The 27,492-nt window shown below is 47.8% G+C and overlaps 1 protein-coding gene across 1 annotated transcript in view; it reads right to left on the reverse strand.

Moving 5' to 3' along the window:
- The window catches only part of LOC119444762 (uncharacterized), a 76,140-nt gene that overhangs the window by 38,820 nt on the left and 9,828 nt on the right, over window positions 1-27,492 (reverse strand). Inside the window, exons 2-5 of the mRNA XM_037709111.2 lie at window positions 25,135-25,397; window positions 16,081-16,320; window positions 4,257-4,439; window positions 1,085-1,267 (exon numbers count right to left, since the gene is read on the reverse strand). Coding sequence (XP_037565039.1) covers window positions 1,085-1,267; window positions 4,257-4,439; window positions 16,081-16,320; window positions 25,135-25,311 — 783 coding nt within the window. The 5' untranslated portion in view covers window positions 25,312-25,397. The remainder of the gene's footprint in view (window positions 1-1,084; window positions 1,268-4,256; window positions 4,440-16,080; window positions 16,321-25,134; window positions 25,398-27,492) is intronic.

Raw genomic sequence — 27,492 nt, forward strand, 5'->3', positions numbered from 1 at the left:
TAGCATGGCTTCATGGATCGGAGTGCGTAGGCCTTGTGCTATCTAAGTGGTGTTGCCCAAGTTGCTTTAGAATTGGCAATAGGGCAACAGTCACCACCCACAAAGAAGGTGGAAAAGAAAAAAAAATGGCTTCGCTTTAAAAACGCTTTCTTCCAATAGCAATTACATGAGCTTTCAAGGTTCGTTTGGGCTGTCACCGATCGCGTTGTGGCACTGTCATGGTATCAAAGCGCATGTGGTCTCCGCGTGTGCAGGTTTCTATAGAAGGTCTGAGACGCGTAGTGCGTTTGACTGCAAAATCGACGAAGCCAAGTGCGCGCACCGTCGCCCTGCGCTTAATCGGCTGTGCCGGAGCCGGGTAGAATCCTAGCTGACATAAGCGCTGTGCGCACCCACAAAGCGTTCCTGCTGGACAGCTTTGTGCAAACGACACCCTGAAGTATACACTGACCTCAGCGCAACGAACACTAAACGTCTAGGTATATCTGATCCTTTCTTTTGGCGTTGCAGAACACCGTTAGTTTTCCTTTGGTCTCATCTCGGGTATGGTCACGATGCGAAGTTTGTAAAGCTGCTGCCAGTGCTACTGATCAAGTCAGCTTTCTGAAAGTCTTGAGCGTATTTTATGTTGTATAAAATAGAAAATAAAGCCGAAGTTCGACGTGAATGTCTGTTGTTTAGGAGCTCGGTGTTCATTTTCTTCAAGATGGAGGATTTCCACAAATGAATGTCTATTTTTGTTTGGTTTTGGTGCTTTTGTTTGGCAATAACTGACCAAACTTAGCAGAAGTGAAGAAATAAACCAGTCTGCGCCATGCTGAGCAGGTCCCCCAAGCGTTATTTTTTTTCGTTGGTACACCAATGAAATTTGTATGTCTACCACCCAAATCTATATCGCCATCGATGTGACGCTTAGGTTAAATGATTAGCAGCACATTGCATTGGTCCTTGCTTGCCTACTTGCGAGAATTGCGAAGCTTCCAATCTAGCAGTGAAGGCTAGTAGTGAAGGCCACGGTGTGTCACATGGAGGAGAGAGCAATCAAATCGAAAGCCAAACGTCCGGAATTTTGCGATAAGCGTACTTTGCAACCATCGGTGGGGTCAAATCCTGGGCCGCTGTCGAAGTTCCCATCCGCGTTTGAGAAGGCGTAGAAGATGCTTCCCAGTGCCATCATACTGCACGAGCAGACGGTCACCGAAACCGCCAACGGCTTTACGCGGCCGACCTTGTCCAGTAGTCGAGAGGCCAAAGCCGTAGTCACCACCTGCGTTGCGAAGAGCAAGACATCGCTTGATTTGAACAAGGCATACCATTATCGCTGAAGGTGACGAATCTGATGTCGCAGTTGTAACTGTGGTAAGCATTACAGAGTTTCCTACTAAAACTTCTAGAGACATGTCTGGTATTATGATCTTTCAAAAATCACGGCAATACTCTTAGTATATGCTATATCTCATTTTGTTTTATTTTATTGTACCCTCTAGACCGTCATCATAGGCCATGGGTCAGAGAAGCAAGTGTGTCTTTGTGCTTGTACCTTCAGACGTTACTATGTCTTTATTTACTAGTCTTGACGGGCCGTTATTGCTCAAATTTTTAACAAATCTTCATTTTCTAAACGCACAAGGCAATAAGAACCTTCGCAACATGTACAGTCCATGCAAATTCTTGCATCAATAACGCAATATTTAGTTGCGTATGACCAAATGTAAACTTTAAAAGCGGCTTGAAACCAGAAAGACAAAGTTCTAGCAAATCCATTCGCTATAGCAATCATTTCAGCGTTGGATCAACCGCTATGATTGCAGCTCTGACAGACACTAGTGCCATAGTACCCTCTTGTAATTCTCTAATGTCGAAGGAAACAGGATATGGGCACTATAACACTGGAATCGATATTTGTGCGCCTGCACTGGGCGGTGTTGTACAAGAGAGCTTGTATTAGGGAAACTTGGCTGTTAAACGCCTTTCGTTTTCGTCATTACAAATCATAAATTTCTTTGATCTTTCCCGATACAGCGAATGGACAGCCTCGACGTCAACATAAGCCTAAGTAGATTGACCTAAAAAAAAAACTCATCTACTACGGATCTTCGGTCGTTCCGCGCGAACTGAAAGCATTCAACAGGAATACTGTATAAAGTAACGTTCCTCGATCAACTTCATGGCTGGTACAATTCATGAATTTATTTCCTTTCGCTCGGTTCTATTCCTTTTTCCGGCGTTCACCATTCTAGATCGACCATCCCCGGTGATAACTTGGGCGCAGCACTGCGGCGACCGCTGACGAAGAGCGAGAAGGAAAATAATGCTATAGCATCGGTATATTAGACCGGTTTACCGTTGTAATTAAAGCGCAGTAGAAAGGACAGAAGTGCGAACGTCACGGCGCGTTGTAAAACAATTACAGCAAAGGAAACAATGACGCAACAGGAAGCGCGATGCCACGCCCTCTTTTCATGGTAGCTTTCGAGCCTCTCCTCGACAATGGAACGTTTCCGGTTCCTGTGGAACTGGACCCATATTCACAAAAAGCTATTGCGCTAAACATGTTCTATAGGAACAGCTGGCAGCAAATCCTCATACTGGACATGTCCTCAGCGAAGTCGGCAGACCAATGGGAAGCGGCACTACAACCCGAAAATTGCGTAAATTCGGCTCGCGTTGTCCCGTGCATGTTAATCATCCCTGCAGCCCCATCCATGCCACAGCTGTTACACTGGCCTAGGCGAGGTCGAACGCGCCAGCGCCTGCAGTTAACGCGTTCAAATAACACTCCGGGATGCTTTTAACAATTATTTAAAAGCGCGTAGTGTTTCCAGTATACGAATACAAGCTTTGAAGCAGAAATGCTCAGCCGTTTCCTCGCCGCAACAATTATAATATTTATTGCACCGCTGCCCGGGCGCTGTCTTTCTGCACGAACATGTTTACCCTGAGACGCTTATTGATCTAGTTTGTCCTTGATGGAATACTAACCCTTTATGGAACACCTTGTAGGAGGTCATACAGGCCCATTCGCCAACACACTTTTAATCTGCAATAGGCGTGGTCCACCAAAAGCGGCCTTCGCCGTCGCTCAGTGACTGTGGCAGCATGCTGCTGAAAATAATATCCCCGGATCCACTGGCGGGCAAAAGTGTCCGTTAGCCTTTGAAGTAGACTGTAAGAAAGCTCTAGGATGGGAAAAGCCTGGCTACGGTCCGCTGCGGCATACTTCATAGCGATCTGTGCAGATTTGGAACGTAGTAAGCCACGAAATAAATACGATAACAAAAGGAAACAAAAAGCAACGGCTTTAAAGCAACGACAAGTGCACTCTGACTGTTTCAAAATGAAAAGATAACCCGTGTCTTGATAAATCAACACACGAAAGCTTACATTAGCGTCGGACTTCCTTTCCATTTCTCTAAGTAGAAATGTCGCGTTTACAGCTGATATCAAGAAAACAGGTGAACTGCGTTTACATGGAATGCCGTTGAGCATTACTGTTAGAAATGGAACGCTTCCTTTGTCGGCGTTTTTGTTAATTAAAACGAAGATTGTCGAATACAGAATAAAACAGAAGCAATATTTTCCGCTACCAGCTCATTATGTTGCTCTATGAGAACTGGAATGAGACTTAATAATACAAAACCAACAATCACGTTTACAAAACTTATTTGTGGAGGTGTGAGCCTATTTCATTAAGTTTGCAAATCTACCGCTTCGCACAATTGAAGCACTGTCCGTTCAGCAACTAAATGTTACATTAACAGCGCGGCAAGTGCTCTGCTTATTGTTTTCTAAAGTCTGCCTTTTTCTTGATGCCGTTCTAAAGTAGCCGAACATTCCAAGATGCAGCTAAAGTCTAAAGTTTACGGAAGGCGGGATTACAGAAAAGCAAACTACTCTCTGAATTTGGCCATGCACCCTTCGATTGTATTGTGTGTAGTAGTGTGTGAGAATAACAGTGTAGTATTGTTTCAATGGCTCTGAGATAAAATTGAGCTGGTACTCGGCTCTTTCCAGGAACACCCATCCCGTAAATTTCTGTCCCTGTCTGGAGATCAGCTCTGTTTAAATGAGATGGCCCTGTAGGACATCCGGTTTTCCCAATTCCAAAGTAGTCAGAAAGCTCAAGTTATCAACCTTATATGAGAGAAATGACGTGGTATACCTCCCTCTAATGGCTAACTCTCTGCCTCGAATACTGCGTCAAAGCCAGAAATTGTAAGCCCAGAGTTGAAGGAAAGGTTTTCAGTGTTCTGCACCTGCACACTGGCCAGCATGATGTAGAAGTCGCGCGATATCGATGCGGAGGTGGTGCGCTGGGGCCCGGCGGCATAGTGCATGATCATGTTGACGCCAGAGAACTGCTGCAGCACTATCATCATCACGGCGAGCATGTAGTGGTGGACGGGCGTCGGTGACTTGACGTAGATGACTTCGATTGCCTGCGGCACAAATTATGTGGTTACTGAAAGCATCTTGCAGTAGCGATAAAATAAACTTCAAGAGATAAAAAAACTGATGCGCAGTTTTCTCAAGTGATATCGCGCACTTTTCGCCATGTTAACGCGTTAGCGTCACATATTTGGCTCGATGTATTTTCTTAATTCAACGTGTAACAGCGCGATATCGTGAACGAGAGATACATCGACGGATAAGGACAAGCGCAGACATTAAACTATAGGAGTCTTTATTGTAAATGAAAGACATATACACGTTGCGGAATGCAAACAACGTAGCAAATAGAGAGAAGATCATCACAGGCTAAAATATCGATGAAAACATGATTTGCCATCGCCTATACCATGTGTGGCGTTGCATCGAACGCAACCAGCGCTCCGATGAACGTGCACCGGCGTTCCACTGAGCGACGCCCGCGTTCCAAGACGGCTGTGGCGTTCGAGCTCGCCGGTGACGTCCCCACCTGCCAAGAGATATAAAGGGTTCGCTGACAAGAAGCGGGGGCTTCTTGGTTTGGGGCTTGGATGATTGTCGTCTGTGTTCTTCTTTCAGTGCGTCTGCCCCGACACGGTGGCAGCAACGCAACATGGTGTCAGAAGTTTCCGACTAATCTCAGGAAAGTAGCCTCACGCTGTGCTTCTTCGCTGTGGATCTCTCTACAAAGAGGCACGACAACACCAGCATGCCTGGTGACGAGTCAAGACCGGCTTCCTCTGGAATGTTGGCCATCCAGCCGCCATCAAACTTCAACGTCGAGATTGAACGAGCGCTGCGAGGAACCTCAAGTGCGCACTCTGTTCTACACAATGGCAAGACAAGCAAGGACGATAGTTCAAACCTTCGGCTTGCTAGAAGGCGACGCCAAGAAATACGAGGTCGTCAAGTACTTTGTGGCTGCTCGCAACGTTGTTCACGAAAGAGCCTGCTTTCACCGTGTAAGTAAGAATCCCGGCGAGTCCATCCACAATTTCGTCACAGCTCTGCAGACGCTTGCAGACAGGTGCGACTGCAGCACTTTCAATGAGAGAATGATTCGCGACCGCTCTGTCATTGGCCTCATGGACGCAAAGCTCTCCGAAACACTTCAAGTGGACGCCGAACTCACGCTGGCAAGCGCTGCCGCCGAGGCCCGTCTCAAAGGAACAGTACACGAGCAACAGCTACAGCTATGGAACAACGACGGTTCGTCGGTCACGCGACAATGGAAAGAGACGTGCACGCTATCGAAAAGAAGAGCACCTCTTCACAACCTCATCGAAAGGTGCATCTCACGCATTGCTTAGAGGGCACGGCACCTCAAGGCTAAGTTCAGTGGTGTCCATTCTGCGGGCAAGCGTCACATGCAAGGCCGGCGTGCCCGGCGAAGGCAGCAAAGTGTTACCACTCCAACGTGAAGATACACTTCAGTGCGGTCTGTCGCAAGATGGGCTTCACATACAGCAAGGTAAGACTGCCTTCACTTGAGAAAGACAATTTATTGTACTTTCTCGGTAGTGTTGACAATTACTCCGCGAGGACCTTGAAGTCCGAGTGCCTCCGCAAGTTCATTGAAGCGTCCATTAACGGAACGCCAGTTTCCGCGAAAGTAGACATGGCCGCCAAATGTATCTGTGGTTCCTGCCACATTCCCTGGAATCCCATCAGTCAGATAGAGCGGGCATCATTCTAACGGGACCAAGCGGGAATAGACTGAAGTTTTAGGAAAGTTCACTGCTGTTATTAGTTGGAAGCAGGCAACTATCAAACAGAGAGTATCTGTCGCTGCTTCGTTCAGGTCAGTTTTTCTTGTTATAGAAGCCTCAGAACGATTCGGGGTGGTTAAATCTGTAGTCCACGTGGCGTCTTCAGGACTTTGGGAGCATCGGTGCCCTCAGCTGTTTCAGGGGTTAGGTACACTATGAGGAGAGTATACCATCCACTTGAAGCCAAACTGTGTGCCCTATGGGGCTCGTGTGGCACGCCGCGTACCGCTTCCCATGAGAGATGCTGTGAAGCGCGAGTTGGATGACATGGATGGATGGATGGATGTATGGATATTAAGCGAGCGAGTTTGGACCATTCAAGGGCCCAGGGCCACCACACAGCCCTCACATTACGCGCATGTGTCCAGGCCACGTAGGGCCATAGCACTGGCACCCCGGTTCACGCAGCGAAGTTGGGTGTCCAGGTCCTGCGACGCAAGGAGGGCCTCCCATTCCTCCCATGTTCCGATGGCGGGCTGTCCCTGCGGGGGAGGATCGCCAGGGCAGCCAAAGAGGATGTGGTCTAAGGTGGCGTGCGACTCTCCACAGAGAGTGCACTCTGGCGAAATGGGGCGGAAGTGGGATAGGAGCTGAGGGGTGGGAACAGATCGGGTCTGCAGTCGCCTCCAGAGGATTTGTTGGGAATGGGATCGTCGGGGGTGGGGAGGAGGGTAGAGTCGACGGGCAAGGCGTGCTTGTTGGGTAATTTCGGAGAACGTGTGCGCCCGCTCCCTCGAGAAATCCCGGCTGGGGTCACCATTTGCCCGGCTTACAAGTCCTCGGGCTATGTTATCGGCGGCCTCATTTCCGGGATTGCCAGAGTGAGCCGGCACCCACACGAGCTCAATACGTCTATCAGAATTTTGGACCCACATTCTCAATATTTTCCACGCTGGGGCATGGACGCGTCTGCGGGCAAAGTTAAGAATGGCAGTTTTAGAGTCGCTATGTAAGCCACATTGGTTTCGAGCGATTGCTAAGGCAATAGCAGCTTCCTCTGCTTCTTCCGGGGTACAGTGGGAGTCTATGAAGTGGCTGAGTGGGGGGGGGGGGGGGGGGGGGGGGCTGCTGGATGATAAGCCACAGCTACAGAACGGTCTGGACCACACGCGGCGTCCACCCATCGCACATCCTCTAAAGTGCCATATGCGTTATGGAGAGCTTTGGCTCACGCGACGCGGCGGGATTGATGGTGCTCTGGGTGGACGTTCTTAGGGAGGGGTTTGATGATAAGCGCGGCGCGCATGGCGCGAGGGAGAGGTATTAAATCTACATGTGCGGGTATGCGAATTTCGAGAGAGTCCAGTATATGCCGTCCTGTTTCTGTGTCAGCCAGGCGAAAGTATTGTGCTTGCCGATGTGCCTCAATAAGTTCTTGTATAGTGTTGTGCATTCCTAATTTTAAGAGCCTGTCCCTGCTAGTGTTCTTTGGTAGGTTGAGCGCTGCTTTGGTAGCCATGCGGATTAAAGCGTTGATTTTATCTTTGTCCGCACTGGAGAGGTTCAGGTAAGGAGATGCGTAAAGAATGCGACTAAGCACAAAGGCATGCAGTACCTTGAGATTGTCTGCTTCGTCTAAACCGGCTCGCGAGTTTGAAATCCTTCTAAGAAGATGGATGACGGAGTAAAATGATTGTTTTAGTGATTTCAGGGCAAGATTGTTTCTTCCCGTGTCCTGTAAGTACAGGCCAAGAAGGCGGAGTGTGGGTGTTTGTGGTATGGGAATGTCATGGACATAAATCACAATGGGGGCGATGGGGGACGCCGCGGCCGAAGTATGAAGAGTGCTGACTTTGTGGGGGAGCATTCAAGGCCAATGTTGGCCGCGTAGGTAGCTATAGCTGTGGCCGCTTCTTGAAGTGTTGATTCTATGTCGCCATCCGAGTCGTATGTGGTCCAAACCGTGATATCATCCGCATAAAGTGTGTGTCCCAACTGTGGGACGTGGCTGAGAGCCTTTGTCAGGGGAATGAGGGTAATATTGAACAGGAATGGGGATAACACCGCTCCTTGCGGGGTGCCAATGTTTCCAAGGGTGAATGAGGGCGTCTGTATATTCTCTATATGCAGGGAGACGGTGCGCCCGTTTAGGAAGGCCCGAATATAGTTATAGGTCTTAGGTCCTAACTGCAGCGCTTGAATGCTCTGCAGGATGGCATTGTGCTTAACTTTTTGAAATGCTTTAGTGAGGTCTACTGCCAGGATTGTTCTGGTGTGGTGTAACATATCATTGAGGATGGCATGTGAAATCTGTAGCAGGGCGTCCTGTGCCGAAAGATGAGGTCGAAATCCTAGCATGCTATGGGGATATAGTACATACGTTTCCATGTGTTGCGTGAGACGGGTGAGGATGACATGCTCAAAGAGTTTGCCCAGGCACGAAGTCAGAGAGATGGGACGGAGATTTTGGGCATTAATGGGCTTCTTGGGTTTGGGGATGAAAATTTTTTTCCCTGCTTAATTTTATTATTTATTTTTGGGAAATTATTTTTCCCAAATCCCAAGCTCCCCCTTTTCCCAGCATTCATTGAAGTACTCGGTGAGAAGGCAAACAGAACAGTCATCTAGGTTTCTGAGCATGACATTGGTGATTTGGTCATCTCCAGGAGTTGAGTTTCGGAGCTTAATAAGGGCTGTTCTGACTTCAACCTCCATAATAGGGGCGTCGAGGGAGGGTTGATCGGGGCTAATGTAGTCGGGATATGATACAGCTTTGCCCACAGTGGTATAAGTTGATTGAAGTTCGCTTAAGCGTGCTTGCTGATTACAACGATTTTGATGGGTAAGCCTTTTGAGTGTAAATCGGGTTTGCTTTTTAGTTTGAGTGGGGTCTATCTTATGTCGAAAAAGATTCCAGGCCCTGGAGGTGGAAAGATTACCTCGTAGTCCGTCACATATTTGATGCGAATTAGATTTACTAAGGGCGGCGCTGTGCTCTTCTATTTGTTTTTGAAGCAGTGCCAGTTTGAGCTTAAGCTTTCGATTCTGTTTCTGGCTTTTCCAGCGCGTAAGATTACTGTTTTATGCTTGGAGTAGGTGCGCTAACCTAGTATCTGCAATGGGAGTTTCAGGGGCGGCGTCGAACGTTTGCGTAAAAGCTTGCACGTCCTGCTTGAGTTCTGTCATCCATGTGTGATGGTCAAAGGGGGACTCTAATATTTTGTCCTGTCTGTGCTTGCGAAGATTATCCCAGCTAATCATCCGGACACGGTAGTTTTTAGCTTTTTTGGCAAAGTCAAACTCTATAGTTACGATATAATGATCACTGCCCAGGGCCTCATTGGAGTTCCGCCATACTGGCGTGGGAATATTGCGGCCAAAGGTGAGATCTGGGCTAGTGTCGGTGGTGACACTGTTACCGATTCTCGTAGATGTGCTGAAATCATTGTAAACAGAAAGGCCCTGCATCTGAAGGGTGTTGTATAATTCCGCTCCTCTCTTGTTGGTACGCATGTACCCCCAGTCTACATGCGCGCAGTTAAAGTCCCCTAAGATAATGAGAGGGTCTTTCTTTGCAATGATGGAGGCGGCTTTAATGAGAGTGATACATTCCGAGACCGGTTGCCTCGGAAGGAGGTAACAGTTAAGGATGAAGAGGGGATGGAGTTTGTGAGTGGACGGGATTAATTCTAGAAATGTGTGAGCCACCGGGGAATTTTGTACATGTCAAGTGCATGGTACAATATTTTGAACAGAAGTGGTAACCCTGTGGTTTGGAGTGATGTCAGAGGGTACCAGAGCATATCCTGGCAGCGATACGTTTGTGCCAGCAACCTGGAGTGCTACTATATCAGGGGGTGTGGAGGAAGCAGAGAGTAGCTGCTGCTGGGGGTCTCTTTTGCGGCGAAACCCCCGGCAGTTCCATTGTACAATGCGTAACGGGAGATTATTTCCCGTCAGCAAGGCCATGCTGGAGGGTGGGCGGGCGAAGGATGGGATGTGCTATGGGGTTACCGGCTGGCGTATGTGAAGACATTCCAGCAATTATTTGTGGAATTTGTTGAAGAATGGCGGTGGTTACCTGACTAGTAATCGTTTCTGTGAGCTTAGTGATGGTGGCTTCAATGTAATTTTGAGTTTTAGCCAGAATATTGGCTTCTAACTGTTGGGAAAAGTCTTTTAATTTGGAATCTATGTCTGGAGTGTCGTCTTGTCGCCGTTTCTTTTGGGGAGGTGGTGTGGAGAGTTGGGGTGTTGGTAACGGAGGGGGTGGGAGGGTGGAACGGATAGAGTTAACGGCTGCCCTGAGGTGCCTTACCTCTTCCTGCAGGTGTGCTATTTCTTCCTCCCGCAGTGAAGTTGGGGGAGGAAACTGGTGGGTTTAGTCCAGGCTCGCTGACGATCTTGATGAGGCGCTAGGGGTGGAAACTCCTTCGCCGTGGGCACTGCTGTCTTGGGTTTCGTCACTGTCTGTCTTCGAGGCTGGGGGGTCCTAGCCTTGCATGAGTCTGTACCGGTAAGGTGGTTCCCACCACAAAGAATGCATTTTGGCTTGCAAGGGTCCTCTTGCGTTTCGTGCTTCTCGCCACACCGTGGGCAGAGCCCAGTTTTTGGAAGAGGGCATACATCGTACCTGTGACCAGGTTTCCGGCAGTTCGTACAGGCATCAGGGCTGCCCTTGTACTTGGTGCAGCGGTGTACCACCAGTGGCGCACCGACGGGGGGGGATTCGGGGGTTGTAACCCCCCCCCCCTGAGGCCGACTTAACCCCCCCTTTTGTTTAACCCCATTTCTTTCCTTACGCATTTGAGTACTGCAACTAAGATGTAAGACGCGCAATCGTCTGCACACTCGCAAAAAGCGCAATTTTTTGACAATTTCCCGTGAAAAAAATCGAAATTAGTGCTGTTTAGATGGTATTGGCAAACTGTCAACCCCCCCCTGGCAGAGATCCTGGGTGCGCTACTGTGTACCACACACATATATTTAATGGTGTGGGGTACGGGACCAGATGCAAAGGTTATTAGAATGGATGCAGTTTTCCCCATGCGATGTCGGCCTCCAGGTTGCGATGCTGCAAGTCATTTAGGATTTGTTCTGGTGTTTCATTCCAGTATGCTCGGGAAATCACACCTTTTACTGCCGCTGGAGGGGCCGCGAGGTACGCGGCTACCGGGTATTTGTTACCATCTGTAGTGATTTCCTGTATTTTCACCAAAGCGAGAGCTGTTGCCTCCGCTACCATCGCCACCGTGAACGTATTGTTTGTGGGATGGATACCTGATGTACAGTTCACCCATCACTGAGCAGCTGGGTGAGGTACGCAATGCCTGCAGGAGACTTGGAGCTGGAAGCTTGTCCAGGGAGAGCCCACCTCGCGGGCGAAGAACAACTCGGATCGTTCCCACCGGCAACGCCGCGAGTTGTTTACATTTTTGTACGACCGCACGAGTCGTGCGTAGCAGCTGTGGCGTCTACTCGAACGCGGCTGGAATGCTAACAGACGCAGCGTCGGTCGGCGCACCGGCGTTGCTGGCGTTGCTGGCATTTGGCGTCTCCTTGAACGCGGCTGGAATGGTAACAGATGCAGCGTCGGTCGGCGCACCGGCGTTGCTGGCGTTTGGCTTAGCTTGAACCGAGGCCGTTAAGTTGGGTTTGGGGGACGAATTCGAACCCGGGGCCCGATTTCTATAAGCGCGGAGCACAGTTTGCCACTCACCAGGGTGATAGTCCTGCGGGGAAATGGTCTCTCCTTCCACTAGCTCCTCCATGGTTGTTGGGGAGTGAGGAACGTGGCGCGCCGGCGAGGCTCGCCTCGATGAGGCAAGGCTTAGCGCAGTGGCGTGGCTGCCAGAGACGTCTTCACCGGATAGCTCTCGGAGATCACAGGGCACATCCAAAATATGGTAGCGCTTAGGGTCCGTGTACCTTTCTGGATTCGTTGAGCGCCTTGGTGGGTCCTAAGAAGGACTTAGCTGGGCACAGGAACTAGAAATTGGCGGAGCCGATACGAACCGCGTCCGCACACTCTAGCCCCCTAGCGGCCTCCCCGATGACATGGAAAGACAGGGCGTAATAAGGAAAGTAGAGGGGCCTTCAGAATGGTGCGCTGGAGGGGTTACCGGGTGAAAACCGTCAGGAGTAGTAAGAATTTGTGTTGATTTGACGCACCTAAACCAAAATATACTTAGGGAACGTTGTGTTTTGCCCACTGTGGATGAGATGCTAGGGTTGTTAAGTGGTGCAACAGTATTTTCAAAGTCAGACGCGAATTCTGGCTTTTACCAGATTAAGTTCTATCTGCGATAAACTTGCATATGATTCTAACATATCGTATACCTTATTGGACCATTTGGCCAGTTTCAGTGATTCTATGTGCACACTGATCTTTATGTTTACCGGTGTCACTGGTTTGTCCCTGTGCGGCTGGTGTAACATGTGCTGCTATTGTTGTTTTTGCCGTCGTTCGTTGTTTAAGTGTCACGACATGATTATATATTTGGTTTGCAATAGAGAGTGCTAGTTGGAAGCCAGCGCTTGTCTTTATCTGCTCTCCGGTCTTCACCTCGTTGAAGAAGTTGCGCTATAATTCTTCGAATCACACATTTGAGGTGGCAGGAGCGACGGATACCGAATGCATAAGACAGGCACACGGCCCAAGCGTTCATTCTCAAGTAAAATTTTCTTATTGAAAGCATGCGTTTTAAACATGGATGAGTTATGCGCGAATGGGCAAAGCGCGTATCAAAAATAACGTAACCACAGTAGCACATATCAGAGTGGGGTGAAAGAGATAACGTGCCGTAATCTGCGCGTCCACCACCATCGGTACATCCAACGCCGAGACACCTCTGTTCTTTGCTTTTAAGAACCATTGATGGCACACTCCCTTATGAGCGCTCACCCACAGCCATTTCCGCAGCCTATCAGCATTCTTGTACTCAGTTACGTTCTCAGTAATAAAACCTTAATTTGAAGTTAGAGCTCACACCTGTCTCATCTGCTTTGTTTCCGTCATTTCTCCGCTACTCAAAGTTTGGTCATGGAATACCAACGAGCTCGACGTCTCACATTGTTAAACTTCTCGTGAGTGTGGAAGGGAGCGCGCTAGCGTGCAAGCAGATACGCTGCCTATTGCAGCTGTTCTTGAGGGCCCATAAAGCCTATAAGGCGGCCCTGCAACACGTTTAATCGAAATCTGGAAATTCATTTGACGTTGAAACATAAAGCGTTTTAGAAATACAAAACGTACCGCAATGTGTTCTGCAGAAGCGTGGTCATTGGCATGCATAGATTGCCTTTAATCCCCTTTGTGGCGCTCTCGCTCCTTCTTCAACACCTCCCAATGCGAAGGCTACAGCACAGCCGAGCAGTGCCTGCAACGCTCCGCCTACTGAACTTCGCAGTGGCGCGCAGTTCAAATTTTGTTTCGGATGTTCACATAGACGACACTACTTAACGATTTTGTCGCCTATGAAGTGCCAAGCTTGGAGAATACCCCTCAACCTACGGTTGAGTTCACAGTGTCCATTCTCTTTGCTGCGCTACAGTGTACTAGGATATAGCTACGCATGCTGTGTTTTTTCTTACACCGATTTGCATGGGTAGCACATTCCCTCTCGAATTTATCTGTACAGCATCCCACAATTTCGGAGGCTGATGAAACTTAGTTTTTGTGTTCGCTCGTGTGAGTACCTCGGCAGCACGCACTGCTGCACTGTGGACTTGCGTTGAAATGAATCCTAACGTTACGAGCTTTGAGGGTGACACACCTCCATAGAACACACATTTCGAGGGCGGGGGTTGAGCACGTGCTCGGTGGGCCACCGCCTGGCTACGCCACAGGATGGACGCCAATGCGTCTAAACAGGAGCGGCCAGGTGTGAGCGTGAGGTCTTATCATAACTTTCGCGTGCTTTGAGGCTAGTGTTGAGTGTTCAAAGCTAATCGAAATTAGCGAGACCCTATGGCTACTACACCGAAACGCCGTGTGGCTTAAGTTTCATACCTACGCGGGTGGGCGCGGCCGAACATGAGCAGACCGTAATCGGTACATCCGGAAGCGAGTTATTCTTATCTAAATTCGAAATGCATGTTTTGCCTTACTTCAGCCTGTGTACTAAGCTGCGTGAATAAATATACACAGTAACAGTAGGAATAAGCGCACTGACCTAATTTAATCTAAGCACCCATCTTGATTTATGTCAACTATCGGCCACTGGCACCTGCTGTTATCAAGGGGCAGCTGCCCCAACCCCGAAACAACTGAGGAGAAGGCCTCTGTTCAAAAGTGAGTGTTTGACAAAAAAAGTGAACTAGCGCTTCGCTGTGAGCCCCATGCCGGACACAGGGGCGTACGCTATCCACGGACAGCCCTAGCAAATTGTCACTGCCATCGTCCCGGTAACCGTTGGCATTGCCGTGAGGCCCCGCATATATTTATGTATGCTATATGCATAACAGGGCTGCATAATCTGGTTATATTACTACACTATTCTATCACAAAACGTTTTCATACCAGGTCTTACGTTCTTGACTAAGGCATTCTTCAGAATTTTGACGATGCCGCCCACAAATAAGTGTCGCGAAACATAACATTGACAGCGCATACCTTTTAACTTCAATCTTCTCCGACTATTAAATTATCAAATGGCAAAACAATGTCAGTGCACAAACCCAAAAGTTATTTATTTTACTGGCGCGACTGTTTCAGGGCAGCGTAGTGACGCCTGTGCGATGTCATTACAGGCCCTACGCGGCGTGTTAACAACGTTTAAGGCTGCCCCAAATTTTGGCACGCCCGTGTTTGTCGGACCCGTGTATAGTGTTAAAACACCATGCGGGAAATGCAAGTGCAACTCTGGACCTGGCAATCGCTGTCAGTACTTCGCCCTCCGGTTGAAACTGCCATTTTTTTCTCCGAACGCGAAGGGTTTTGAAAGCCCGCGATTTCGAGTACGCGATTTCGACTGTGTAGAAAATCTATTGAAATATCTACGTCGTAAAAGGTTTAATTGAGATACGTTGCAAGAAAAACAGACGTATAAAGAAAACAAAAATATATATACGTTACCAATGTCTGACGGTGAACAACCGATCAAATGCTGCCATGTTGTACAAACGCTTTCACGTGAGTGTTTGTATCGGTGCTAGCAGCGAATGTACCGTACAACTTTTCGCATCAGGCTTTTTAACACGAAAGTGTTTTACCGGGGTCCGTGATGAACTTGGTTGACAAGGATGGCGCTGCCATCTAGGAGCGCTGAAGCGAAGTACTGCATCGTGACACTAACGCGCGCCGACAGGGAGCGCTTAGGCTGTCACAGCGCAGCGGAGGCGACACTTTCCGCCCATGGTTTGTCTTTCGCATCGGATTAGCCTGTGGCGCCTCGTCGCCTACGGAGTGCAGCTTCAACGTGCATCAGCAGTGCTTACACGCCGCCTACTGCTTTGCTTGCGATGACCCTAACTACGATAACTTGAGAATGGGGCTGCGCTAAGTGGCGCAGAAAGGTAACGCCATCGACAGGTGAACCTCGCTTTGGTCCGACGAGAGACACGCCAGCAGAAAGCAGAACGCCTTCACGCGTTCGCGGTGCACACTGCGAACTCAGCCACTTGCATTCCTGAAGCTGCGCGCGTCGCAACTCAACTGGCTTCCCAACACACTACGCAGTCGGACAAAAAAGATCGTGCCGTTGCCGATGCGACTCGGCAGCTGCACGCCGTTCGCTAAAACGACGCAGAGCGCCAAACAAAACTGCAACACTGTCGCCGGCCCGCAAATTGTCTGCCTTTCGCTGCAGCGGACCGTGAGTTCACGAAGCGAACGTGCAACAACTTCTGTGCCGACACGTTTCACTTTCGTGTTCACGGATTCCTATTAAAGAGGCATGAACCATATTTTTGTTTTACATTGACGCTCGCTGATAACTTCACCAACCTCCACCTCAGCATCCGCCTGCGAGGTGATGAAGCGTAGTCGCCTCAACGCAGCCTGGGCCTCGTCGTGCTTGCCTTGTTCCATAAGCCAGCGTGGGGACTCGACTGCCCGCACGGTGAGCAGCGCAGACAAGGCCGATGGCACCGCGCACCATAGGGCCAGGCGAGACCAGTCCGTGAACCGTCCCACCACGTACGCGTAGAGCACACCCGCGGCTATGCCAGTCTGTACCGCCCCACACTGTGAATGAATGAATTAATCAAGGAATGAATCAACGAATGCATCAATGAAGGTAGAAATCTAGAAAGAAAGGAAGTGCCACCGTATTTATTCGCATAATCCTCGCACGATTAATTCTCCCCCCCCCCCCATTCTATGGCCCTCAGTAATTGGCATTGTTTCCTAGAGTAGCCCTCGTACGCAGAAAGATTGCTGCCCCGAAAATCGTCTGCTTGTTCTGGCTGGTGATGATGACGATTGATTGGCAATCCCTTCAAAACGGCGCAATGACACACAGTCACCGAGCCCTCTTGACCTAATCGGTATTCTATGCATGCTAATCACTCTAGCATTTTGCGTATTTCTCACAACATTTTCACTCTTCCTTAAAACCTCTATATCTACCCTGTGCAGTTAGTTACCTATGCTTGCAGCGGATCCCGTCTAATCAATGTCTTTACTGCTCTTGCCTGCTTATATGATGATGATCATCATTTATTGGCATACCCTTCCACACTTTGCCGCCGACAAATCATCACCTAGCCTGATTGAGCTTACCCGGTATTCTATAGATTTCTATTAAACTAGAATTTTGTCTGTCTTCTTTGTCTTTTCTCGCTTCCTTAAAGCCTCTAATCTACTTTGTATACTCAACGGGGGTGGGCGAATAATCGAATTTTTGAATATGAACAATTTATTACGCACTTACTATTGTTATTCGTATTCCGAGATGAACTATTACGTTTTGTTTTTCTTTATTTTTTTAGTATCGAAACTAACCAAGTATGTCGCAACCACCGACCGACAAACTAGGGATGGTGTTCTGTGTCTACAAAACGAAGTATCGCAAAGTATCAGAATTGAAAAATAACGAATGTTCTTCCACCAATTCAGAAACAAAACGGATAATACAAGCATTGTTTAGAGTTTCGCGGAGGAAGTCAACATGGCAACCTGTGATTTTGCTTGTAGTGTGTAATTTAGTCTTTCGTGTAGCCTGTATCGTGTAGCCTGGTCATGTAGCAGTTTTATGTTTTACGCTACAGCCAGAGATGTTTTCCTTGCAACGGGTCCTTTCACATGTGTCTACAGCATAGAAGTTCTTCATCAGCTCTTTCTTTATTTTTTCCACATCTTCTGATCTTTACTCAACTGCTATTTATTGAGCGTTTCAGAAAAGATGGTCATACAGCACCATTCACTCTTGAAAATCTTGTTTGCGATAAGGCTCTAGAAATGATGAGAGGCTTTTCGTGGACTTCTTTTGTTGAAAATGTGAGATCTTGTGCTCAAGCTGTATCCTAATTGTCCGTTATACCTGATCCGACTTTTTTCTCTAGTCAATAAAAGGGTGGTATCCAGTTAGATCGAAATAATTATGCGTGCTGTAAATATACGTATCTCCGTTTCACTATTTGATTCGATATTCGATACTTATTATTAGTATTCGATTCGTATCCGAAACATTTCATATTTGCTCTTCTCTAATAATTACCTTACTTAGCGCATGGCAGCCGAGTGGCATCTGTTAAGCGTCATGTACACGATCGGCTCGCCACGTACTATCACAATCCAATCCAGTCCAAACCACACGTAGTGAGGACGAGGGCCACGTTCTGCGATTTGGCAGACCCAATAGTCCTGAGCTCTTGCTGGCGACTTTTTCTTGGCAAACTCTGCGTTTGTCTAGGTAATACGGAAGACGACGCGCGTTCCTCCGTTGAGTTGAACTGGTGCTTAAACCGTCCAAACCGGATCATAGCGTCCGAAACAAAGTGTGTAATGGCAAAGCAGAATTTTTTTGTCGTCAGTGGTTGGCCCGTGTCATATGGGCACATGCAACATAAGGTGCTCCGCTTCGTGTTGCGCCACTCTCGCGTTTTTGCTAGCATCACTACTGCCAGATTACTTACAACTGCCACTATTAGCAACTACCCCGGTCACACGCGCCAATGCCAGGGTCGATCTGCATAAATATAACAATAAGATGTCGTAAATGACCATATTGTACTGCCGTGTATTGAGGTTCACGTGCGTTTGTAACCTCGGCTGAATTTAGCTTTCATCACGTACGCCTAAGACTACACCATGCTTAGAAACCCGCTATGAGTGACTGCTTGTCACACTGCAGATAATTACAAGTAACAGGTGTTCTTATCTGTTTTATAATGTTCGTGTAATAATTTATCTTGCGGTTACCGTAAGATGGGCTAGAGTATGCACGAATTCAGCAGTTAGCCATGTGCTCTAAGACGTTGATGACGGTCGCTTCAAGGATTGCTGGACCTTTAACTAGAAAAAAGAATTGTGATGCATTGAGGGTGCAGACAGTCGTGTTATCGCACAACAATTCCTACTGCTTAGCAACACTTCGGCTGCTTCATTTTATGATGACCTCCATCTGCCAAGCAGTCGTTTGCAATCAAAAGTCCCTCAAGGGATTTGCGTCGGAAGATCGATGTCACCCCACGAGATGCTGTCCACGCATTCTGTGTCGAAGAATTCCAGCCGGTGTCACTAAGTTAAGCCGCTTTCACATGAACCTGGTGAACCTGGGCAGGAAACCTGGCTGGATGTCCTCTAGTAGGCCGCATTTCAAGCCCGATTTCGCGAGCACCACGCATACTGCCCAGGTTTCTACTACATCCTTGTCCGGCCAAGTGAGAGACACTTGACGGCTCATCTCTTTTACTTGACCACGTATCTTGCAACTTCCGTAATCGTTGGTTCACATTCTATTAATTTGTACTAAGCTAAACATGGCCGGAAGAAAGGCATGCGCCGTGCCGTCACACTCTGATCTCCGCATCCAAGTCAAGGCCGCCCCGCAACCATCCCATCGATCTTGCTCACAACTACGCTGTCGCCACGCATCACTGAACACACGCCTTACCTAGATGTCTTTCAGCGAGGTCTCCTCGGAGGACTGAATCATACGTCCACTAGAGGCGATGCTACTTGCGGCAAACCATCCAAAAATTATACTTTGATTCTATCTATGTGACACCATCATGCGAGTGTTCATGTAGACTGCGTGTCTCTTTTAGAGCTATTAAAAGAGGGGCGCAAGGAAGGCACATATACAGATGTAGTACACACGACGAGCACCGACGATCTTTCAGAGCTCACTGGTGGTTTACACAGTGCCCTCTACGTAATCGCAGGCTCAGATCGGCGCCGAGAAGAATTCGTTAATGACGGCCTGTTTAGAGCTATCCGCATAATTGATGCATGAGCGGATTTGTCTCGCTTCTCTCAGTCACCTTCTATTTACTGTAACCAAACAGCGCTGTCATGATCTGTGTCTTCAGTCGTGCATTTTTCCCACACATTCCTCTCTTATGAATGTTCCACCTATCCACTTCAAATAAAGCTCTATGTTGTAACCGATGCCACTGCTGAGCTCCGCCCGCCTTCGTTGGCCGTCGATATCCGCTTTTAGCCCAAATCAACTACCTGCCTTAAATACGGGAAGGTTGATCTCTAGATGTCTGCGACTACCCGTTACTTCCACTCGTCGACGTTTTCCCTGTCTGAAACGTAGCTCAAGCTAGGACCGTTCCTGCTGCTGACCATACAGTGTGCTAATGTCCGTTTTCAAGCTTGTATTTGAGGCAAAAAATTACCCTAGATAAGCATAACGGATCATGCAAGCAATTCCAGCTCTTACGATTGGCGGAAATAATTTGCGGGGTGTTCATATTATAGGTGAGCGAGATGTGTGCAGCATCATTTTGTTGCTGGCCAACAGCCTCTGCCCATGCCGCTTTCAGATTTTCTTTAGCATATTCAGCAGATTCTACAGATTTAGCATACAGCATATTCTAGCAGATTTTACGTGTCATTCTTTTTCACTAGACAACAATTGACTGACTGGCCACATATTAAAAAAATTTCACAGTTTCACCCGGAAGGCAAAGCATCAATTGCGATAGCAAATTAGTAGAGAGCTATACTGAATAAGGATAGTAGTTTTATCAGATCTATAAACTTGGCCATGCAGCACGAGCAACGCGCAGAACTGCTTTCGATGCCGTCGGCGTTTTGTCCGCGTTCGCACCGAACGCGCGCGGCGTTGGTGACGGTTGCCGGTGCCCCTGGGAGCGGCTCGGATGTTTTCGACGAGATCAGAATGGGACACTCGTCGGCAGCGTCGGAAGTCTTTATCACCTTCTCGCCTCGCAATGTTTTTATACAAATGCGCATTTGGTGCTGCAGCTAAACGTCGCCTCCCCTCCCTCCCGTCCCCCCACGGCCTTTCGCACGACGAAAGAAGTCGAGTTTGCTCTCCGCCGTCCGTTCGGTCCTCGTGAAAACGCGCGTCCCTCGCGCGCTTTCAATCGCACATACAGCATACGGCGCACGGCGACGATTTCATCGTCGTTGGACACTATACGGAACCTCACGGCGACGACGACGCCGACGGTAGAAATCCGCTTGGAGTGTCCATATAATTGCTATCGCTATAAAACATTGAGCCCGTTAGTCCCCGTTTCAAGCTGACTGGAGTCGCAGCTACAACTTTGAAATCGCTGTGTGGTCTCCCAAGCAGGAACCCTTGGCTAGCGTTCCTCCCGTCTCCTGCTGGGAAAGCTGCAGCTCAGCCTTCGCATCGGTATACTAAACTGAACCACGCTCTTCACATTCGCATTCTCCATACGATGACTCTACGGCACCCTTGTCGCTTCCAAGCCAGCCGTATGTTTCGACGCCTTGGTCTTGTGACGCGCTTTATCAGTATCGGAAGCCGTAACGCAAGCATCCTCTTAAGACGAGAGAAAGAGAAACAACTTTATTTGTCCCATCTTAGAGGGAAAGGGGCTGCGAGAAGGCGAAAGAGGTTGTCCTACTCGCGGTAGGCAGCCTCTACCACCTCAGCCCACCTCAGGCTAGCTTCCTGAAGTTCGGGGTTAAAGCTGCGCCTGGCAGCCTCCCACAGCTCCCGACTACTTAAATCTCTACAAAGGTTAGGGGGCGGGGAGTGCTTCTTGCATTGCGACATAATGTGATTTAGGTCTGCTCTCCTAGCAGGACAAAAGTAGCAGGCTGAGGTAGGGTATATTCCCGGGTGAATTTTGTGACAGGGGATAGAAAAATGCGAGCCTGTAGTTTACGCCATAGCACCTCGTGTACGCGTGACGACCGACGCATTAAAGGTGGGAGGGTTCGGCGACCTAGGCGGCGATGCCCGCAACTGTCGTGGTATGTAAGTAACCTGTCTTTAGGAGGTAAATGCTGGAGGGAGATTATTGGCGTTTGAACAGTCCCCTAGTCTAGCCTGCGCTCAGTTCGTGAAAGCTCGAGCACTTGCGTGGTCCGTTTCATTGCCGATTGGGCCTGCGTGAGCAGGTGTCCAGATTAAACCCAGAATTTGGGATGGTGGATTATGGGATAGTATGGCTAGGGCTCTCCTGCAAACCCTACCCGTTCCAAAGTTGTATATAGCAGTTTTTGAGTCACTTACTATGAGAGAGTAATAGGGTATTGTTGAGGCGAGTGCAACCGCCACCTCCGCCTCCTCAGAAAAATGGGTTAGAATGGATGCTGCCGTAGCAACACTGTCGGTGGAGTCAACGACTGATATGGCGAATTTGTGTCCACACGGATACTCTGCGGCATCGACATAGACCACATCTTTGTAGTTCGATAACTTTTTTCTGTAGAGCTTTAGCTCGTTGTTGCCTTCTATGTTCGTGATGAACAGGGTGTATATTCTTAGGGAGATGAGGTATATGATGTACTCGTGAATTGGGTGGGGAATATAAATTTATCATTGGTCATAGGTGCTGGGGTAATATTTAGGCAGTTTAGGATGTGCTTACCAGTGTAGGTGTTCGATAAGCGCTAGTATTGAGCAGTCAGGTGGGCTTCTGCGAGCTCACAAAATGTATTCAAAGTACCTGTAGCCAAAAGTCTCTCAGTGGAAGCTCTACTTGGCACTCCAAGGGCGAATTTGTAGAGTCTACATATCAGTGAATTAACTTTATCTACCTAGGCCCTAGTTAAGTGTAGATAGGGAAGGGATAATGTGATCTTACTAACGGAAAACGCCTGTACCAGTCTAAGCAGTTCTGCTTCGCGGAGACCTCCATGCTTTTTAGACACCATTCCTATGAGCCGTGTGGAGTCGTCTACGCTGGCAGTAACCATTTGAACTGTATAAGTATTGAGACTATTAAATTGAATGTGCATGCCAAGTACACGGATTTTGTCCCCGACGTGAACTTGCTTCCCGTTAATATTAATGTGAATGTTGGGCGTATCGTGTTTATTTGCGGATAGAAGTAACAGCTCAGATTGAGCGGGCGAGCACTCGAGGTTCATGAACCCGGCTCTCGTAGCCACTGTATCCAGTAGCCACTCGGATCTCGTAGTCACAGCACCTCCCTGAATCCATAGGGTAATATCGTCTGCATATATAGAATATTGGACATCTGGTATTTGTGCCAGCGCCCCTGCAATAGACCTCATAGCTAGGTTAAATAGGAACGGCGAGAGCACAGATCCCTGTGGAGTACCAAAGCTACCTAGGGTGATTGGGGAATAAGTTTGATCATTGAGAGTAGCGGCAGCTGTACGACTGGTAAGAAAATTCGCGGATATAGTCATGCAATTTTCTACCACAGTTGATATCATTCAACTCACGTATGATGGATCCATGATCTATGTTGTTTAATGCACCGCGAAGGTGGAGTCCCAATATGTGTTGGGTGCGTTTATTACCGGTAGTAGTAAGGAGGTCATGCCTGGCGTCTTTGTAAGAGAGCAACTGCATGGTGAAAGTCAATCATCTCTGGCGGGAATAACTGATTGCCTTCCGTGTATTTATTTAAGCGGTTAAGCATGAGATGTTCGTGTGTTTTTCCCAAGCATGACGTGAAGGAAATAGGTCTAAGGTTAGCGATGTCGGAGGGCTTATTGGTTTCTTTTTCTTTTAAAGTGTACCATTGGCATGGTACACCAGATGCACCGGACACCGGTACACCGGTGCACCGGATGCAATTTCCCTTCCTGTTTTAAATGCGAAGCAATTCATGGCGAACATTTGCCACGATGAGAGTATCTGTCTGTCTATCTATCTATCTATCTATCTATCTATCTATCTATCTATCTATCTATCTATCTTCTATCTATCTATCTATCTATCTATCTATCTATCTATCTTTCTTTCTTGCCTCCTTCGTCTTGGTGCTGCCGTAGTCGGTTCGGTAACTTGGTATGTATCGAAATTGGCATAGTATGACAAGAGTGTATAACGAACATAAACAATAGCTCAAGAGATGAATGTCATGACGTGCGTGTCAGGTAGGTCATGAAACAGCCGCCTACATCGTCTTAGTGTCCTAATGGACGTTTAGTTAACTTGGTAGGTACAAAAACTGGCATAGTATGACAAGAGTGTATGACGACCATAAATGATAGGTCATGACATTCATGTCATGACATGCGTGTCATATAGGTCAGGAAACAGCCGCCTACATCATCATGGTCTCATGGGAATTTCGTTAGGTAGGCTTCCCGCACGCTGCTTCGCATAACACAGATTCCCACAGGGCGTGGGATCTGCCGGCTTTCTTTTTTCTTATTTACAAGTTGGGAAATAATCAATACGAATTTTGTTGCCAGGGGATCCCACGGAACCTTTATATTTCCATTTTTTATAAGTTCTACATATACGGTATTCGATTCAATATTTGGAAGGCGTTTTGCTCGAATATTCACATCATATTCCAAAACTTCGCTGTTCGATAACCCCACTTGTATAGCCCGAGGAAGGAACAGCAGGGCGACAACAAACAGGAATAGCGCTCATTACGGTCTGTTGTCTTGTAACGATTTCGCCCTATAGACCCTTGCACGAAAATTGAATACAAGCCAGCCAAAACTACCACCCTTCGAAGGCCTCAATAACTCCATGAATTGCTACAGCTTGAAAAAAATTTTGAAAATGTGCATCTTTCGAATGAATTCGCAGCATTTACCTTGTGCATGTGGAGCGACAGAAGCGGGACGTATGCCATCAGTACAGTGAAAAGGTTCTTGCTCTCCCACACAGTTTCTTGAGCAATCGCTATTTTTCACCGACATTTTCTTAAGCTCACGGCCTTAAGCTGAGCTCCTCTTGATGTGGGGGTGTTTACGTTTACGTAATGCAGCCACGGCACCGGAGCATACACCTTTTTTCAAAACCTATCATCTTATTCGCCACATTGAGGGTTAACGAGAGGCTTGCACACTCATCCTCAACGAGGGTGCGTGTGCAATATAAATAAGTAAATAAACAATATAAGCAACTAGCACCCGACATCTCTCTTTGTAATCACATGGAAGTGCATCACGGTGGCTGGTTAATGTCAAGTAGTACTGTATGCGAGCGCTTCCGCTAGAACGTCTGCCGCGTGTTTGAGAAGAAAATTAAAATTACAACTGCTTCATGGGGCTGTTGATAGGTGGACGGGCTTCACGGCAAGGTCCGGAGCACAGTGGGCGCTTTGAGTTGCACAAGCAGAGCGCTGAGTAGAACCACTGAAAAACGAGACAGTTCAAGTGCAAGGAGACTTATGTAAGAAAAAAAATGTTCCGTAGACTGGTTCTATCGCTTGTTTTTGTAAATACGCATGGCACACGTTAGGAAGCCGTCAACATAACTTGTTTTCTAAGACATAGGCCAGCTTGCCATTACTTTAAATATAAAGCTTTTCTTTTGCATTCCATTCTTATGCCCATGCCGTTTTTATTGGGTTTCTTCCGAGTCATTTACTTGCTTCCTTCTGACAGGTGTCTTCCTTATTCCTGCCCTCGCGCATGGTATTCCCTCATAGGCAATGAACTCACCTGCTTGCCCCTGTCCTTGGCCGTCGCGATTTCTGCGATGTACGCAGGCGCGATGAGCGAGACGACACCGGTGGCTAAACCCACCAGGAGCCTAGCCGTGTAGAGGTTCCAAGAGTCGGCGGAGGCCCAACCAAGGGTTAGCCATGCACACAACGAGCTCAGGGAGCCGATCGCCATCGCCCAGCGACGGCCCAGCCAGAAGGCCAGGCAACAACCCCACAGCTGATCCGAACACAGCAGCCACCGGAAGCAGTGAGTCGAACCTGAAATGCAAGATATACTTCAATGCTTCATGTTGGTTATACATGGACATTATACAACTTATCCCACTGCCTACTCATCAACATTGCTGATTGACTCTGAAAAAAAAATAACATAGTCATAGCACTGTACATTCCGCAGCTGCCGTAGCAAAAGGGGCAATTACTCTTTTACAAAACTTTTCTAGTAGTGGAGAGGACGACCTTATAGTATTTGAAGCATGGGCTCTATCCATGTGCAAATGCTCTCTCTATCGATGGCAAGAACTCTGCGATAGCCTGTGGCAGTAAATTTGCTTCCCGGTAGTGAGGTCGTACACGGATACAATGGTATCGGTGTATGGTGAAAAGAATCCTTCGTGCATTGACTACACCGAAGCGAGTGTAGTCTGCTTGGAGACTACCCACGAAAGCGGATCAGCCTTTCAGCCAGTGTGCGTGCGCACCGGTGAGTAAAAACGCACTGCTTCGCGTATCCAACATCAATTTTTTTTTCTTTGCGTGCGAGGCGCACAAGGCACATTGCCGGAGTCATTTCATAAAGCTGCAAGACTAGGAGCTATTCAGACGCGCAGGTGGAGGATTCCAGTGGCATTTTCTAAAGCTCTTTGAATATCTCACATTTGTGGAAATCGATATGATTGTTCATTTCTCTTTAAAGTCATTTCAAACGAGGCTCTTGTTATCCTGCCCCGTTGCTAAAATTCATCACATTAAATTCCAAATCCTGGGGTTTTACGTGCCAAAAGCACGATTTAGTTACGAGGCACGCGTAGTGGGGTTCTCGGCATTAATTTTGACCGCCAGAGGATCTTTAACATGCCCCCAATGCACTGGACACAGGCGTTCTTGCATTTCGCCTCCATCGAAATGGGGGCGAGATGGGCAACGTGGCTGAATAACAAGAGTCACATTTGAATTGACTTTAAAGGGCAATAAACAATATAATTTTTCCCAAATGTGAGACAATCAATAAAACGCTGTTGCATGTGTGCTTTTTTGTCGTACAGCGTTCCCGTGTGCACTGTTTTTAGTCAGACATAAATCACGCTCACCCATGCTTCCACAATAGTAATCCCGGCTGGTTTTTTTTGTTCTTATGACAACGCGCTCCAAGACCCTTCGTCACATTTTTTCACGTTTTACATGCTACTGTCTCTGTACATGCATCAAGTCTATTCTGAATGTGTGACGACAGGTAGTAACTCCAAGGGCCAGAATCCTCATAAGGTATGTTTTGAACACTTCACCTGGAACCGTGATTTTTTTATTTATTTGACTAAGTTTTGTTTCACCATTTCTGACTTACTTGCTTATCAGAGCTTCATCATTTACCTTATGAGTAATATGGACAATAGAGACATTATTGTTAGGCAAGCTGCCCACGCCAAGCCATAAAAAGCTCATGGTCACCATAATGACATCAGGTCATTTTTAACTCCGTGCCCTACCACGAACTTTTGGCAAATTTACAAGTAAGATGGGCGTGCAGGAAAGCAGCAGTCTACAGTGCTGTATTATACAGAACAAGAATGCTAAAATTGGACATACCAGCTCACTTGCCTTTAAGGCCGTTTTATGACTAACGGAGAAGTAACATATCGAGCCCCGACTTTTCTTTTTGTTTGCAGTCTTTACAAGTGCGACAGCCAGAAGAGAAACAAGGTAACACATTCGTACTTGCTAATGTATAAAGTAGGTGATCTGCGGAGCAATGCCACCTAGTATCAGATGCTTCCTCAGAACAATGATTTGTTCAGTGAAAGTGCACACACTTTTAAAACGATCAAAAGTGCTGAATGCCGTTTTGGCGAAAAGACACCTTACGGTGTCAGAATCTTTGGCAATCACTGGAAAGCTTTTTCACTGTCCACTCCTCTCAGACCAGTGTGCCCTAAGAATTTGCACACAGCTGCCCAACTGGAACGACAGTGCTAGTGCGCAAAACGCTCACGCAGGCTGTATAAACTGGAATGCTACCCTTGCTTCCCTACAGAGCCGGTTCAGCAGAGCGTGAGTACAGTTTAGCGTGAGTGTGCGTTCACGTGCTTCGTTGTCGTTTTGTAGCCAAGCTGACTGCGCGTGGCTAGCGTCTCTA

This window comes from Dermacentor silvarum, chromosome 3 (assembly GCF_013339745.2).
Source record: "Dermacentor silvarum isolate Dsil-2018 chromosome 3, BIME_Dsil_1.4, whole genome shotgun sequence".
NCBI classification, from domain to species: Eukaryota; Metazoa; Arthropoda; class Arachnida; order Ixodida; family Ixodidae; genus Dermacentor; species Dermacentor silvarum.